An 18,439-nucleotide genomic window follows, 5' to 3' on the forward strand; every position below is an offset into this window, starting at 1 on the left:
TTTTGAGTGGCACAAACTTCAGTCAATTTCAAACTTCATCATAATCAACTATCAAAGATGTGCAGTTTTGTAGGTTAATTGGCTTCTGTAAATCGTGCCTAGTGTGTAGGATAGAACTAGTGTGCGGGTGATCGGTATCTCTCAACTAAACTAAACTAAACTGCACTTTGAGACACTTGGTTTGATCAAGGTAGTGTGTAAATTTGTGATTCTAGTTGAGGTCTTCACCACCTGAGGTAGAGAACGTGAAGATTTTATTGATGCAGATACAGCTGAGAAAGCAGGAGGTGTGTCCCTGACTGTGAGGACCCAGCTGGGATAAAGCAGAGGTCTAGTGTTATGATGAGTCTTTCTTACAAATGTGGGCCAATGAGGTTACACTAAGTCTACACCTTAAAATCACTTGTCTCACTGCACATTAAATTTTAAGATAGTCTAGTTAAACTGGAGAACTCTAACTAACGACAAACAGAAGTAGTGCTTCCTTACAGCATATCAGGCATTTTCTCAAAATAGATATTTAAATGATATATATGAACAATTAATGAGAACTGGGAATTATTGACAAATTGAATGGTATGCTAAATTATTTAATATAGCTGGAAATGACATCTGCCCTATTTTTGTCTTAGCTGTTCATATGATTACGATTTTACTGTGACAGTGAACAAAAACTAAACTAAAATATATATACCTGAGAATACAAAGGTTTATGGGAAGCTAAAGTCTTTCAATCTAAGGTTCTTGTCTGAAAACCTCGCAGTGAAAGTTGTGCTGTTGCTTGCATGTTTTTGGTGACATGCAACTTCACTTATGTGGAGACAGCTAGATATCTTTCACCATTGAGCAGAGAGGGTTCAGGGAAGATTTCTACAGAGAGGATTAAAATCATGAGGGGTGTGATGGGGTAAGGAAAACTATTTCGACTGACATTATGGTTGCTATCCAGTGAACAGACTCAAGATTTTTGCTGTTGTTCTTGTGCGTTGTGTACAGATGTGGTTGTACACATGGAGGAGAAATACCAGCCATTCGGTAATCATTAATATTAAAAAGTTTTCCACTCAGTTAACAGAGAAGCTTTTTTTCATAGCAGCTAACAAATTGTTGTTGTGGTAAACTCGTTGGAACAATGAGGCATCTCCAAGAACTGGTGAGAGCACCCGGACAAGACTACATAATCCAATGTTAATGCAGAGCAGTAATGCATTATCAATGAGTCTATTTTTGAAGAACTGATAAGAGCAGCCAGTTAGCATGATTTAGGAGGATGCTGAAGATTCTCCATCACTATTCAAAGAAAAGGAATGTCCTCATAATACTCCAGCCAACAATGCTCTCTCCTCCTATTCCGTGGATGAGTGACTCATGCATTCTGGGATCAGCTGTGTACATAATGACTTCCATATTTGCCCACATTAACAGTCATGGCACTTCAATGTAATTCAAACTTGAAATGTTTGTAAAGGCATGATAAGGTGCCAATATAAATGCAAATCTTTCACACTTTCCTTCAGCTTACTCACGGTTGTGCTAGGTGATGCTGTAAGAGATTTAAATCAGTACATTTACATACATTTTCAGGCAGCTAGCAGGATTTTCAGTGCTAGTTAAACTAAAATGCATTTACAAACTTTTATTTGCTGAAGATTGCATTAGATTTAAGCAATCTGAAATTGATCTACAACATATTTTCAATTGCGTTGTTTAGTTGATCTTTCTTTCTGGGGTTAAAAATCTCCTTAAAACTTACATCATTCACTAGATTGTGTCCTTTCTACGAGGGAACAAGCCCAAGACGACAATCGGACAAACATCAAATGCCACGGGTAGTTATAACAGCTAGATAGTGAGGCAAAGATCAATCAGGAATCCATCAGGCACATTCCAAATGTCAATGATGGCAGATTGTGTTCAGAATAAATTAAGGCAAGAAGAAAGCCAAAGTCTCACAAAACCTTCTCCCAAAATGATATGGAGGAACAGGAGGATCTATGCACCTCCCACAAAAATTAAGTGGCAAGGAATGGAAGTTGCAAAACACCAAAGATAGACACAAAAAGCTGGAGTAACTCAGCAGATCAGACAGCATCTCTGGAGAAAAGGAATACGTGACATTTCGGGTCGAGACCTAAACACCATTGGTTAATGTGCTGACTATAGTGTGCAAGGGAGGGCATCAGCAGAGACTCAGGCCACTGCCTCCTTACCTCGATTATCATTTAGATGCATTAAGTACAGGTGCATTTATGTTCAGTTTAGTTTAGTTTAGTTTAGAGAAACAACGCGGAAACAGCCCCTTCGGCCCACCTAGTCCACGCCAACCAGTGAACCCTGTACACTATCCTACACACAAGGGACAATATACAATTTTTACTGAAGTCAAATAACCTATATTATTTATTTGGTTAACCACAGTATGGCTTTGGAGTGTGGGAGGAAACCTACCCCAACTTGAAGCAAAACCCTGACAGTATTACACTGGTGGGCCAGTGACATTTTGTATATGTCGGATGAATGGCATCTCAAAGTTTTGATCTTCAGAACATAATGTATATAGGACCGAAGGCAGCAGAGAGTTAACTAAAACTTCCTGAAGTTCACCTGAAGTAAACAGCTACCATACTTAATGCTCATCCCAAAAACCGCAACGTTGATGGTGAAGCAGGAAACTGCTAATGGAAGCAACGTGTAACAGCAGAAAAAAATATATATCAAGAAGTCGGCCCACATAAGCTGGCAAATGTACATTAGTGAACATTCAATACATGCAACTGCCAATATACTGAACATATACATCTGTAATTCACTTCTATAAAAACTGTAGGCTCTGACTCATTCCACTGCTGGGCTTCATCATTTTTATAATATATTCATAAAGTCGTGTGAATGGTAACATCACACAAGAGAGTTGTGAAGGCAGGATGTCATCTCCACATCCTATGATCTATCATATAATAAATAATCAGGCTGCGGTATCTGTCACATTTCCAGTGTCACATGTTCTGTGCTGCTCTTTCATCTGAATGACTCAAATTTTGAATAGTTAAAAAAACACAACAATGGCCTGAGAGGGAAAGGTGTTAAAATGCAGAATCTGAACTATTTGGTATTGGTTTATTATCGTCACTTGTACGATAAAACAATGTGTTCCATGCGTTGCCCAGGCAAATCATAACAAATATGAGCATATCTGGTAAAGCAAAAGAGAAAATTATGACAATATATGCTCTGAGCTACAGAGAAAATGCAGATGAAAAAATTAGTGCAAGGGCCACAATAAGGTAGATTGGAAGATCCGGACTTCATCCTTAGCATGTGAGAGATCCATTTATGCATCTGATAACTGGGAGAAGCTGTTCTTGAATCACGTGGTATGTGATTTTAAGTTTTTGTATCTACTGCTTGATGGAAAAGGGGAGATGAAAGAATGACTGGGGTGTGAGTGGTCCTTGATTATGTTGGCTGCTTTCCTGAGGCAACGAGAAGAAATGAAGTTGAAAGTTTGTGTGCCAAACAGGACATGATTCATAGATGTAATCATGAAGTTCCAAACTGGAAATTTTGCAATACCAAGCTGTGATGCTTCCAGAAAGGATGTTTTTTTATGATGGATTTAGATTAGAGTTTCAGCCAACTGAATCCTTGCCAACCTGTTCACACTAATTCTGTGTTATCCCACTTTTTCATCTGCTCCCTACATTCAAGGGGCAATTTACAGAGTATAAATAAATTTCAAATTCGCACATCTTTAGGTTGTGGGATGAAATCGGAGCACCTGGAGGAAACCCACACGGTCACAAGGAGAATGTGTAAACCCCATACAGACAGCACCCGACGTCAGGATTGAACCCAGATCTCTGGCGTTGTGAGGCAGCAGCTCTACCAGCTGCTCCACTGTGCCGCATCTGTAGAAATTGTAGAAGCCATTGGACACATGCTGTATTTCCTTAAAGTAATTTGTAACTCCCCCCCAAATCATTTAGTCTGAAAATAAGTTACAAGTCAATATTTGCTCAATTTTTCCTTCTCGTAGCTGGGTATCCAGCAATTGTAATAAGATTATCAATTAGTAAAAACATTCAATCTGAACGACAGATAGCGGAGTCAGGGGGTATGGGGAGAAGACAGGAATGGGGTACTGATTTAGAACGATCAGCCATGATCACATTGAATGGTGGTGCTGGGTCGAAGGGCCGAATGGCCTACTCCTGCACCTATTGTCTATTGTCTATTGACTTCATTAACTGTGATTTGCATATTTATAAATTAACTGTACTGTTCTCTGGTAACTTGGATAATATTGATTTCCTGCATAATTTAATTTTTCTCAAAATCTGTGGCTTGGCGTTCCTCCCAGGGCTAGCACTTTGTTATGTGTTATAGAAAACTGCAGTTGGGTTTTGTTGCATATGGTTTGCAGTATACTTTGGTTCCACATGTAGTGGAACAACTAAAAATGCGTCTATCCTCAGGCCATATAGAATTTTTTATTTACCAAGTGATGAGAAAATGAGCTGAAACATTGGAGTGGTCAAAACTAGCGGTGTAACAGTCATCTGTGAAGGTTGCTGCAGTTGGTAGTGTATAGTAGGATAGTGATAGGAATTGTTATGAAGCTGAAGGTCGGCCAAGCCAAGTCAAGTTTATTGTCATATGCACAAGAATGGTGGGTTACATATAAATTAACAACTTGCTCGCGATAGCATTCGAGGCACATAGTCTCATACAACACATAAACAAAAACTAAACATAAATTATACATAAATTCCATAGAGAGTGAAAAGAGAAATATTGCAAAAAGCAAGACAGTGCAAAACACAATTAGAAAATGTGGAGGAAAGAACTGCAGATGCTGGTTTAAATCAGTCTGAAGAAGGGTCTCGACCCGAAACATCACTCATTCCTTTTTCTCCAGAGCTGCTGCCTGTCCCGCTGAGTTACTCCAGCATTTTGTGTCTCCACACAATTAGAAAACATCCATAGTTGTGCAGGAGGTGGTCTACAGTGTTCCATTGATGAGGTACGTTTTGGATTTAGTTTTGTTTAGTTTAGAGATACAGCATGGAAACAGGCCCTTCGACCCAGAGTTCGCTCCAACCAGTGATCCCCGCACACTAACACTATCCTACACACTACTAGGGACAATTAAAATCATAACCATAATCATACTTTATTAGCCGGGTATGTTTTGCGACTTATGAGGAACTTGATTTTCCATACAGTCATACCAATAAAAAGCAACAAAACACACAAAATACATTTTAACATAAACATCCACCACAGTGACTCCTCCACGCTCCTCACTGTGATGGAAGGTGAAAAAAAAATTCAATCTCTTCCCTTCTTTGTTCTCCTGAGGTCGTGGGCCTCGAGCCTTCCATTGTTGGGGAGATCTTGGCTCCCATAGTCGGCGGTCGAGCCCTCTGTGTCAGGGCGATCAAGCTCCCGCATCGGGGGGATCTCAGCTCCCCCCGCCGGGCGTTTAGACTCTGGGTCGGGGCTAGTCGAACCACCTGCGACTGTGGAGCCTCCCGACAACCCAACACTGCGAGCTCCTCGATGTTGAAATCTGCAGGCCGCAGTTGGAGCGTCGATCCCAGGCAAGGGATCTCAGGCTCCGATGGTAAGTCCACAGCCCTGCGGTGGGGCTCAAAGTCAGTCTCGAGCAAGGCCACCAGCTCCATGATGTTAGGCCGCAGAGTGACCGGAGATACGATCCGGAAAACAATCGCATCTCCGACAATGTAAGAGATTGAAAAATGGTTCCCCCAACCCCCTTCCCCACCCCCCACATAAAACAAACCAGAGAACATTGACACAAACTTTTTAAAACACACTAAAAATAACAAAAAAGATGAAAAGACAGACAGACCGTTGGCGAGGCTGCCATCACTGACGGCGCCACCCGGGATAATTTACAATTATACCATGTAGGTCACGGAGAGAACGTCCAAACTCCGTACAGACAAACACCTGCAGTCAGGATCAAACCCGGGTCTATGGCGCTGTAAGGCAGCAATTCTATTGCTGCATCACCGTGCCGGCCCTAAATTGTACTGGTTGGTTCAAGAGCCTGAAGGTTGGTGGAAAGAGATGTATCAGAACCTAGTAGTGTGGAACTTCAGGCTTCTGTATCTCCTGTCCTATAGAAACATAGAAACATAGAAACATGGTGGCAAAGAGGAGAGAACATAACACAGATGGGGGGGGGATCCTTAATGAGAAATGCCATCTTCTTGAGGCAGCTTTCAATGGTATGGAGAGCCGTACGCATGGTAGACTGGGGTGACTCACCCACTCTCAACGGCCTCTTGCATTGCTGTGTTTTGGAATTGTGATATCAGGTCTTGATGTAACCAGTTATGATACTTTCTACAGTGCATCTGTAAAAGTTGGTTAGACTATTCAGTGACATGCAAACCTTTTAAAACTTCTAAGCAAGTAGAGGCGCTGGTAGAACTTCTTCATGATTACATTTATGAATCATGCCCTATCCGGGGCCCAAAACAGGTCATCAAAGATGTTAACACCACAAATTTGAAGTTGCTAACTTTTTCTGCCATTGACCCATCAATGAAAGTTGGCACACCGTCTCCTGATTTCCCCTTGTTGAAGTCAACGACTAGTTTATTGGCTTTAGTGACATTGTTGTCTTGGCACCATCAAACCAGATTCCAAGCCAAAAAAAAGATCTGAGCGGAAGGTTGTAACCACCAAGGATGAGGAGTGCCTCTTTGTAGAGGCTGAGGGAGGAAATAAGGAGAAAACCTTGGGGGAGAAAAGAGAGGGAAAACTTTGAGAAATGGTGAACATCAAAGTTTTCAGATGAAAGATGAGATGGACGTCATTTCTTCATGGAAAACGCAAACAGTTAAGAGCCACGTGTTATCGCCACAATTTGATGGAGCCACGTGGCAGGACATAAAGCCAGCTGGGGAGCTTTATTGAGGGGAAAGGTGCTGCTCTCCGCAAGTTAAATCAGGCACAATCAGTCCGTGAAATGAAGCCTAATAAAGCTGTGGTTGGATGACAACTTGTTCAGAGTGAAAGGGGATTTGTAAGACAATAACTGCTGGTGCACAGATGGAGAACAACAAGAGAGAGGTGAAGTGTGTGATTGGCACAGGAAGAAAGTACCAAGACATTCTAGAGGGGAAGGTCGGCAAAGAAGATGGTTGGGTTGAAGATAGACACAAAAAGCTGGAGTAACTTAGCGGGACAGGCAGCATCTCTGGAGAGAAGGAATGGGTGATGGTTTGGGTTGAGACCCTTCTTCAGACTGGTAAGGGATAAGGGAAATGAGAGATATAGACGGTGATGTGGAGAGATAAAGAACAATGAATGAAAGATATGCAAAAAAGTAACGATGATAAAGGAAACAGGTCATTGTAAACTGTTTGTAGGGTGAAAATGAGAAGCTAGTGCATCTTGGGTGGGGGATGGATAGAGAGCGAGGGAATGCCGGGGCTACCTGCAGTGAGAGAAATCAATACTTATACCACTGGGCTGTAAGCTGCCCAAGCGAAATATGAGAAGCTGTTCCTCCAATTTGCATTTAGCCTCACTCTGACAATGGAGGAGACCGAGGACAGAAAGGTCTGTGTAGGAATGGGAAGGAGAATTAAAGTGTCCAGCAACTGGGAGATCAGGTTGGTTCACGTAGGCTGAGCGAAGGTGTTCTGCGAAGCGATCGCCCAGTCTGCGTTTGGTCTCGCCGATGTATAAGAGTCCGCTTCTTGAACAATGGATAACAGTAGATGAGGTTGGAGGAGGTGCAAGTGTACCTCTACCTAACCTGAAAGGACTGTCGGGGTCCCTGGACAGAGTCGAGGGAGGAGATGTAGCGACAGATGTTGCATCTTCTGTGGTTGCAGGGGAAGGTACCCGGGGAAGGGGTGGTTTGGGTGGGAAGGGATGAGTTAACCAGGGAGTTGTGGAGGGAATTGTCTCTGTGGAAGGCGGAAAGGGGTGGAGATGTGAAAATGTGGCTAGTGGTGGGATCCCGTTGGAGGTGGCGGAAATTACGGAGGATTATGTGTTGTATGTGACGGTTGATGGGGTGGAAGGTAAGGACTAGGGGGACTGTCTCTGTTGCGACTAGGGGGAGGGGGAGCAAGGGCGGAGCTGCAGGGTACTGAGGAGACATGAGTGAGGGGTTCATCTATGACGGGAGAGGGGAACCCCCGTTCCCTAAAGAATGACGACATCTCGGATGTTCTAGTTAGGTTGATTGGGTTTGCTGCTCATGAGGGTACTTAACACAGGAGGTCATCTGTGAGGGTGTATAGCTGGAGGTTCATGCAATGGGAAGCCAAAACTATGACAGTGAGCAGGTTGGGAAAGAAGGGGAATGATGATAGTTTTGGAATAGGAGAGCAAGTTCACCAAAAAAGGGTAAATGAGCGATGTATAATTGAAAGGAAAGGGTGGGAAGGGGATGTTGAAGAGGAGGGGGACTAGTACCATTTTGGCATTTCAAATGGCTCTCAGGTCTAATTTTCTGAAGTTTCAACTATGACAATGCTTTGGACTTTTATCAATGTTCTTTATAGAAAACTGCCAGACATAGAGAATCATGAGCCACCAGCAGTGGCTCAGCAGTTGCACCCTCACTCTGAATTAATGGACTGCATCTATGTGGGCACCACGGTACAGAGGGAGAATTGCTCTGCTCGAATTCCTATCTTTTGGATGAGGTTCTGAACCTGTCCAACTGCTTGGGTGGATGTCAAGATTCCATGGCACAGTTTCAATAGAAATGAGAAGACACAAGAGACTGCAGATACTGGAATCTTGAGCAAAAACAAAACTACTGGAGGAATTCAGCGGATCAGGCCGCCTGCTACCTGTGGGAGTAGGGGAGTTCTTTTGGCCATTCTTCAGACCAATATTCAAGCCCCAATCAGCATCACCAAAACAGATTCCAAGGTATCACAATGCTGCTTGTATAGCAATTTACAATTTGTCCTTATCCTATTGGAAACAGTGACATCCCTTGAAAAATACTTCATTGACTATATGATACTTTGGGATGTCCAGCAGTAGTGAAAGAGAGTCTATAAATGTGCAATCTCTTTGTACCAATGAATTAAATGACATTGCAGGAAATATATTTTGGGATACAAGTTGTGTTCTTTCAGCTTCAAGTGAAACATTTAACTCTTTGAATTACTGGATCACACTACGTCAAAACTTTGTTAAAAAACTGTGTTGCATTGTACTTAGGTTGGCTATATTAATGCAAGCTTTAAGCATAGTTTTTTATAGTAATATTATCACTGCTTACTTTGCTCGGAGGTTTCTCATGTCATTGTTGCAGCTGAGGAGGACTTTGCACTTCTCCAGTACATCATCAGGTGAGCAGGATTTGGGATTTATATCCTGAAGTTGAGTACAAAAGTCACTGAGATCTTTGCAAAGATCCACGAACATGATCATGATTCGCTTGTCAGTCGCGTTGTTACAGTGGTGATCCAGGTAATTCTGAACCTACATGGAAAAGATGTTAAGTAAAATTATAAGGAAAGACATTCTTGCCATAGAGGGAGTACAGAGAAGGTTCACCAGATTGATTCCTGGGATGGCAGGACTTTCATATGAAGAAAGACTGGATAGACTCGGCTTGTACTCGCTGGAATTTAGAAGATTGAGGGTGAATCTTATAGAAACTTACAAAATTCTTAAGGGGTTGGACAGGCTAGATGCAGGAAGATTGTTCCCGATGTTGGGGAAGTCCAGAACAAGGGGTCACAGTTTAAGGATAAGGGGGAACTCTTTTAGGACCGAGATGAGAATTTTTTTTTCACACAGAGTGGTGAATCTGTGGAATTCTCTGCCACAGAAGGTAGTTGAGGCCAGTTCATTGGCTATATTTAAGAGGGAGTTAGATGTGGCCCTTGTGGCTAAAGGGATCAGGGGGTATGGAGAGAAGGCAGGTACGGGATACTGAGTTGGATGATCAGCCATGATCAGATTGAATGGCGGTGCAGGCTCGAAGGGCCGAATGGCCTACTCCTGCACCTATTTTCCATGTTTCTATAAACAAATCAATCATCTATTAAAGCTGAAAAGTTGCATAAATTACAACTCAGCTTCACACCATTACTCAAACAGGACACCTATAATTTAAGAACGAAAAGGAGCAGTCTGGCCAATGAAATTCCCTATTTTACTCCTCATTTCCCTCAGTGTTCATATGTTATTACCTTTCTCAGACTCATTCACCAATAGTATTGTAGACTGCAGTTACAGAGGAGTTTGCAAGTGTAAATCATACCTGCTGCACTCTTATAATATGTTCTTTGATTTTCAAAGAAATAATTTACTGTTAAATACTATAAAAGTTAAGATACATTTAAGATGCATTCATCTTGGAAAAAAGTATACATTTCCACATAAACAATTATTGTGTATTTTGTGCCAATCTAAAATAATTGGGAAAGGGCACAAAATTTATTGAGGACGATTTCGACTTGAAATATCATCTGTCCATTTCCTCCACAGATTCTGCCTGATCTTCTGAATTCCTCCAGCAGATTGTTTTTTGCTCAAGATTCCACCAACTGCAAAGCCATGTGAGTCCACTGAAATGATATACACACTTGTTGAATTTGGTGCTCATGTGAGTTGTCAGGCATTAGATGTGGAATTGAAATACTCCCAGGTAAAATGCAAAACCTGCCATCTGCTGATTAAATTTCCCTTAATTCTGCATCAACAATTAGAGAGGATCTCCTTGGACAATATGTGCTAGTGATATCATATCATTGTATGCACTACCTCTAACAAAGTCTGAAAAGTAATGTACAAATAGCACTTTCACTGCTGTACGAGCATACAGGTGAGAGGAATCTTCCCATTGTGATCTTGCTCCATTGCAAAGATTAATGCACTTTTATTCTTCAGAATATACATTTTGATTTAACTATTTGAGTGTTTCCATTCCCATGCCAGCATTACTCTTGCCCCAGTAGATGAGCCTGCCAATAATGTGCTGGGATCGATCTTAACTTTATTCCATGGGTCACATAATAAACAGTCTTGATAATTTGCAATAAAAGGCATTTTATTTAATCGTTACAGATGATGTAAAAATGTTAATAACATATGAATAAGTATTCTATCGCGATAGTTATGGACTAAATTCAGAAGGCAAATGGTGACAAAATGTAATTGTTAACTAAATGTGCTAAAATAGTAGCCTTGCACTTCACAATCATAAATTTTACATTAGAAAGAGGTGATTGTTTCCACTGCTATCAGAATCCTTAAGCAATCACCTCTTTCACACCTTGTTCCTGGAGCTGCTGCCATGTACTCTTACTCTCACACAGTTGGTTATCCCAATACTGTCCTTTAATATGTTTTGCTCTACTTTGAATTGCACTTCAATCTTGCATCATAATGCAGTTTTGCACTCATCATTATATTTAATTTTATATTTATCATCACCACAAGAATATTCTTTAATCTGTAAGTTTCATGCGAATAAGGAATTTCACTGCACCCTGGTGTACATGACAATAAAGAAATCAATCCGATCTCATCTGTTCTGAATGCTCTCTATGGTAAATCATGTCTTGATCCACCTTTCCACAATTCAGGCAAAATAATTAAATATGACAAATGTATTGAAGTTTGAGATTTTTAAAAATATCTTTATTGTACAACTTGTGGATCACTAAGAGTGCAAAATCAATTTGTAGCAAAATTAACTCCAAATATCTCATGCTCGAAACCAAATTGAATCATGAAAAAAGTTTGCACATGCAAGTTTTCTGCTCTATTCTGTTGGCATAGTAGCATAGTAGTGGTGCTACCTGCTCGCTATCCTGTGATCTGATGTCAATCCTAATCTCTGGTGCTGTCTGTGTGGAGTTTGCATGTCCCTCTATGACTATGTCTCCTGGATTCTCTGGTTTCCCCCACATCCCAAAGACATACTGTAGGGTTAATTGACCAGTATAAACTACTCCTGCTGGTCAGTGTGTATTTGAGGGAAATTGATGATAAAACAAGCAGAATAAATTATAGTGAAAATGCGGGAATGAGATGACTCTGAAAGCTGGCATAATTTGATAGGCAGAATAGCCTCCTTCCATGGCAGAATGAAATATAGCTAATGCAGTATAGTAACAGCATAACTCATTTTCCAACTTGTAAAAAATGGTTCATTTGGCTGTGCTCTTTTTTTTCTGTGTCAGAAGCTTAAAGATGAAGATCTAGTCCAGAGATTTAAGCAAAGATTGTTGAGAGTTTTATTCTGTTCATCGCTACCCATGCCTTTAGCAATCACTTTCCCTCTCTACATGAGAAACACTACCCAAGACAAACACCTAGACTTACGTTTCCACCTGGGGAAATGCTTTATGTTATAAAAATAGAAATGCTGGAAATATTTAATAGGTCAGGCAGAACCTGTGGAAAAGGGAACTTAACCATTCTGTGGTATAAACATATTGAGTGATGTGAATAACATTTGACAAAGTATACCAGAACTACTGTAAATGGAATTTACATTCTTGACATGCATCAGTTCTTGAATCTTTAAATGTAAACCAAATATGGGTCTAGATTTCTTTTTGATTGCCTTTAAGTGGAAATATTAATAGGTAAAAATAGTCATAGTAAAATAGTTCTGATCAACAGTTTTTATTTAATCCTCTATTGTTACCTGAGCAAGAGTGGACACAGGTTGGGTCTTATCATGGGCATTCTCCCGTGTGTGGTCCAGAGCCGTGACAAAGGTGAATTGTTGCTGTTTGAAGTGTGAGTAACGCTGATCCAAATCTCTTAGTGCAGCCTTCAGCTCATTCATTCCTTTTCAATGGATAGATAAGAGATCTTGGTTTAAATCTGATCGAGATGCATATGTCAACTGATTTTTTAATATATCTGATGCTGTAAAATGTGTTGTAAAAAGCAGAGGTCTAAATCAGAAGGATTCCAAATAACTACATGGAGATTGAAGTATTTCAATAGTTTGGATATCTTTGCTTTCATCATTAAGCATGGATATAGGGCCACAAATATCCCACAGGGCACACAATCCTTGTATACTATTTATTCACAAAATGCTGGAGTAACTCAGCAGGTCAGGCAGCATCTCAGGAGAGAAGGAATGGGTGACCTTTCGGGTCGAGACCCTTCCACTACGTCTAACTTTTATTTATATGTTCCCACTCCTTTAAAATTCAATAAATGTTGGTACTATTATATTTTGCTGTTCTTTTTTCATGGTTGGTTCTTAATCAAATAAGTCTCCATACAATTGCACTGTGAAAGTACCCTAACCACAAGGATTACAGTGGTTCAAGAAGACAGTTCATCACTATCTTCTCTAAAGCAAGTAGAGACTGGCAACTTTCTAATGATGCCCATATCCTATACATGTATAATGATATTTTCAAAATGTCCAGTCCACCAGGGAACTGCTAATCCATCAAACTACTAATCTTCTTAAATGCCAAAACTACATTACACCTTAAGTTAACAGGTTTAACACAATTCAAGTCAAATTACAAATTGAGTGGAACAGGTAATTTCCAGTAGCAATTTGACAAATTCTTGCTGCAACTTCTCTAGATTCTTTCTGAGGTGTGCTATCCGGAAATAAATACATCGCTCTATATGGATTAACCAGAGTTTCATATAATTCAAATGTAAATAAATCTTGTCCCTCAGAATCTCTTCCAAAAAATACCCACCACTGATTTAAAGCTCACTGGCCTATAGTTACCTGGCCTGTCCCTGCTCTGCGTTTAAATAAAGGTACAACATTATCTATCTTCCAGTACTACACCTGTGGCTAACCAAGGTACAAAAAAACTCTGCCAAGGCTCCAGCAATCTCCTCTCTTGCTTCCCATAACATCACAGTATCACTTAATCAGGTCTGGGAATTTATTCACCTATTTGTGTTCCAACACCTCCTCCCTTGTAATGGTGTTTTACACCTCAGGATATCACTGTTCCCTGCCCTGAACTCACCAGCTTCCATGTTCTGCTCCATGTTAAATTCAAACGAGAGGTAATTATTTTGTGCTTGTCATTTCCTAATGGTCCCACACCTAGATCCCCATACTGATCCTTTACAGGACCTGCTACTCTCTCTAGATATCCTTTAGTTTTTAAATATACTTACAGAATCTTGTAGGATTCTCCTTTATCTTGTCTTCAATTTCTTTCTTTTGTATACTCTAAATCCTTTATTCCCATCAAGGGACTCACTTGATTTCAGGTACCTGTTCCTAGCATATGTCTCCTTTTTCAATGCCTCCTTGCAACTTCCTGCTTCCATCCCCAGTACACACAAACATTTCTATATGTGTTTCTTTGGCCTTTCTGAAAATATTTTGCACTGCAAAGTATCTTTTTCTTAAATTCCCATTGGGAGTTGGAAATATATGGTTAAGGCTCAAGTGTTTCATTTACTTGATTATTTCGCCCTTCTGTTCAAGCAATCTTCCCTTTGTGTTTTAAAGATATGGCCTTCTGCACCTCATTTCCCAGCACAGATTTATAGTCGTTCTTGTTGGAGCTGTCACTGGTGACTCCAATGGCCAAAAGCCCGACCTGGTGACTGTTCATTTATAGCTACCTCCCCCAGCACCAAAAAAAAATCATGATATCATTGATTTTGATCATTTCCTTTAATAGCACAAACTGTCTAAGCATTTCAAAAATAATATTTAATGTCTTATAACCATTTATGCATCACAACTTTGATTATAAACTCTGTTTTGGGATTATCACAGTGCTATTGTATGGAGACTTATTTGAGGGTGAAAATGAGAAGCTAGTCTCGACCCGAAACATCACCCATTCCTTCTCTCCAGTGATGCTGCTTGTCCCGTTGAGTTACTCCAGCATTTATTGTCTACCTTCGATTTAAACCAGCATCTGCAGTTCTTTTCTACACATATCAAACAGAATTACATTATAATGTTAAGTTGTGCCAAGAATAAAATGTGATTGAATAATGAAAATCAATTCAACTTTGTGGTTCTTAAATGGCAGTGTTGAAAAAAAACATGAAGTGTTTGACGGCTGGTTACTTTTCCTTCGTGGCACATTGTAGTCTTGTATGATTCATCCACATTTAATCAACTAAGCTTTTTGATTGGCAATTGATAAATGTTTGACCTAAGAAAGTGTGCTGCTTTGTAGATTCTTTTGGGGTCACTTTGGACGTGTGGGGCTTTAACAAAACGTTTTTGGGAAGAATAAGTATTAGGTGAGAGGTATTTAATTACATTGATAAAAATACAGACATCTACAATTTTATGACATTACAATGAATATATGCCGAAATGAATCCCGGTGGATGGTGTTGGCTCTGCAGTGAATTACTTCTGCTCTTTTGTGAATATCCAGGTTTGCACGCATGCTTTGAATCATATCAAATGCAAGATCTTACTCTCATATAACAATTCATTGCGTTGCGTAAATAGTTCACTGTTCTGGCTATGACTCGCAGCAGGTTTAAGAGGGAGGGGTTCTGAAATCCAACGAAGCCCCCGAGAGCACGACTGTGCTGCACTGCCGTGCAACTGGCGTGTTGCAGATGCCACATTCTCTCACTATTGGTTTTTTTAAATTCCGCATCGCAATTTCGCATTCGGGAACGATCGTTTCACTGCTCAATTCTTGCAACATTTTATTATTGAATGTCAATGACACAAAATGGAAGATCAAGGGAAAACAGGCAACACATTTGAGACTTTAACTAGATAGGCACAAGAGACTACAGATCTGGAGCGCAAAAAAACGAGAGCTGCTGGAGGATGTTGGTGGTCAGGCAACATCTGTGGAGGGAACAGTGGACGTTTCGGATCGAGCCCTTTCATCCGGACCAGACGCCCACCTCCTCCCCCTGCCACGGATGCTACGCGACCCGTAGAGTTCCCCCAGCAGCTCTCCTTTTATTAAAACAAAATCAGTAACTTTACAGCATGCTGCTCTATTCAAGGGTGATATCAATTGGATTTGCTTTTGCTTTAGCTTAGTTTAAAGATAGAGCAAAGAAACAGGGCTTTCGGCCCTCCGTGTTCAAGCCAATCGTCGATCACCCGGGTCTGAAGACTGAAGAAGGGTCTCGACCCGAAACGTCACCCGTTCCTTCTCTCCAGAGATACTGCCTGGCCCGCTGAGTTACTCCAGCCTAACTCAGCATTTCGTGTCTATCTGTCGTTCACACTGCCTCTACGTTATTCCATCCACTCCCGAGAGACCAGGGGCAGTTTCCAGAGGCTAATTAACCTACAAGCCCGCATGTCTTTGGGATGTGGACGGGAACCTGAGCATCCAGAGGCAACCCACGCGGTCACGGGATGGAACCCGGGTCTCTGATGCAGTGAGGCAGCATCTCCAGTAGCAGCAGCGCCGCCCACTAACGCCACTAACCCCCCCCCCCACCCCCCACCCCCAACCCCCAACACCACTAACACCACCACCCCACAATTTTGTGTATTTGGAAAACTAACGATGAAAAAAAGTGGTAAAACGCGATAACACTGACGGGGTATGTATTACTAATACAAAGCATGTAACCCAATACTCTACACATGTGTGTGTGTGTGTCAGTAGATCTTATTTTGACACCGCGACAGCGTTTATGAAACTACTGCCTACCTGAAACTTTAACAGATGGATTCCAGATTATTCCCAAATCCTGAACTCACTCTCTTTTTTTTCTTTTAATCTGTTCAGGTCCTGGGACCCTTTTTTCTCTCAATTTGACCAGCTTGTTACGTTAAGCGGGCACAATTTCAGCTGTCACTATACTGCACTTGGTGATCATTGTTTACCTCCATTACCTAGCAACCGGCCTGCACCACATTGCCTACTATATATACTCGGATCAACGTCTGCGTTTCCTATGGCAATTCTTGCTTAAAAATTGAAAATGTAATACTTTTACTTATTTTTACTTTTCACGGTTCTCCCAGCCACATTATCTTTGCATTTTCCCAATTCCTGATCCCTTGCAAAGCTGTCATATTTAAGTTACGGTGCCTTGATTTTGACTGCCTCGTTAAAGTCTTATCTAATGTATGATACTAATAAGGCCAGTGTGCTGATGATGTTCGTAGGTCGGTCGATGATAAGGCGTTCCAAGATTCTGACCCAGTGCTGATGGAGGGCATAGAATTCGTGTACGCGAGGCTCGGTGCTCGCTTCAGTACACAGCCGACGATAGTGGGAATATTGCCCATCTCGCAGAGAATGAATTCATTTGAATTGTGGTGGCTTTCATTCTCATTTATAGTCTTCTTCGAGAACTTTAATCCCCATTTCAACAATGTCTAACGAACCCCCCCCCCCCCCCCCCCCCGCGCCCCCCTTCACAGCGTATGCAATGCAATTATTTTTGTTATCAAAATCCATGTCAAATCCACCATCTTTCACTTCCAATTTTGTTGCATATTTTGACCACCCACTTGAGGTCATAAATTCCTAAACTACATCTTTGCCCACTCCGATCTTCCCGTTTGTTTTCAGGACCTTTCTGGTCAAAAGTCAAGGATATTTCTGGCAACTTGATAATTGCAGATTACTGCCCCATGCCCTCGTCATACAACTTTCCTATTACCTTTGGTTCTAAGATTTGTTGTATGGCAGCTGCCTCCTCTTCTACCCTTCCTCTCTAAATTTGTACCCCGTTCCCTTTCTGGGATCTTGTCTCCAAAATTAAAAAAACGAAATTCCTCAAATTAGAGAATGATAGAGCATAATTACAGATTATTCAGACCATTATGTTGGTCAATTAATTGCACTCTTTTGTCATTTCTCGACAGATTATTACTGCACATTTCCTCTGGCTTTGAAATGCAGTGTCCATATAAAGTAGCTGTCACACTTATTTTTATATCAAACAAAACAGGGATGTTTTTAAAACAAAACAGCGAAACAACCATGCACAATCTAATTCCCTCATTAATACCTTTCTGTTATTAGAAAGGTGCTCCATGGAAACAGATTGCCAGAATACTTTTCTGTCTTTTTAAAACATTTATAGTAGAAATTAAATTTTGCATATAAAAACTATAGTGTCAGGATTGACATGTGGATTCTGTATTTTTTATATATTCCCGCAGGTGTATTGCAGCTTTGTTTGAAGAAAGTCAGGAGTATTTTTCCATGAAGCAATAGTATATTTTACTGCAAAATTTGTTTTTTGCCCATCTGTGCACAATCTAGTTTAATGTAAAAAAATAATTGTGTTTACAAAATTCTTGAACCTGTATACAAATAACATTTTAAAAATACCACATAATAATTTAACCATGAAATAGATGTTAATCTAACTGTGAAATTGATGTAACAAAGTCCATCATTCAAATTCCTTGTTATCAATATAAGTCAAACATTTTTCTGTCACTTTCTTATGCCATATCTTCATTGTATATAATGTTGCTTTAATTTATTATTTTATA

At 40.6% G+C, this 18,439-nt stretch overlaps 1 protein-coding gene across 2 annotated transcripts in view; it reads right to left on the reverse strand.

Moving 5' to 3' along the window:
• spaca9 (sperm acrosome associated 9) overlaps window positions 1–18,439 on the reverse strand; it is a 40,845-nt gene that overhangs the window by 18,250 nt on the left and 4,156 nt on the right. For both annotated transcript variants that reach the window (XM_078425879.1, XM_078425878.1), the window contains exons 2-3: window positions 12,677–12,822; window positions 9,290–9,492 (exon numbers count right to left, since the gene is read on the reverse strand). In XM_078425879.1, the coding sequence (XP_078282005.1) occupies window positions 9,290–9,492; window positions 12,677–12,820 (347 nt within the window). In that variant the 5' untranslated portion in view covers window positions 12,821–12,822. The remainder of the gene's footprint in view (window positions 1–9,289; window positions 9,493–12,676; window positions 12,823–18,439) is intronic.

The sequence above is a fragment of the Rhinoraja longicauda genome, chromosome 31 (genome assembly GCF_053455715.1).
Source record: "Rhinoraja longicauda isolate Sanriku21f chromosome 31, sRhiLon1.1, whole genome shotgun sequence".
Taxonomy (NCBI): Eukaryota; Metazoa; Chordata; class Chondrichthyes; order Rajiformes; family Arhynchobatidae; genus Rhinoraja; species Rhinoraja longicauda.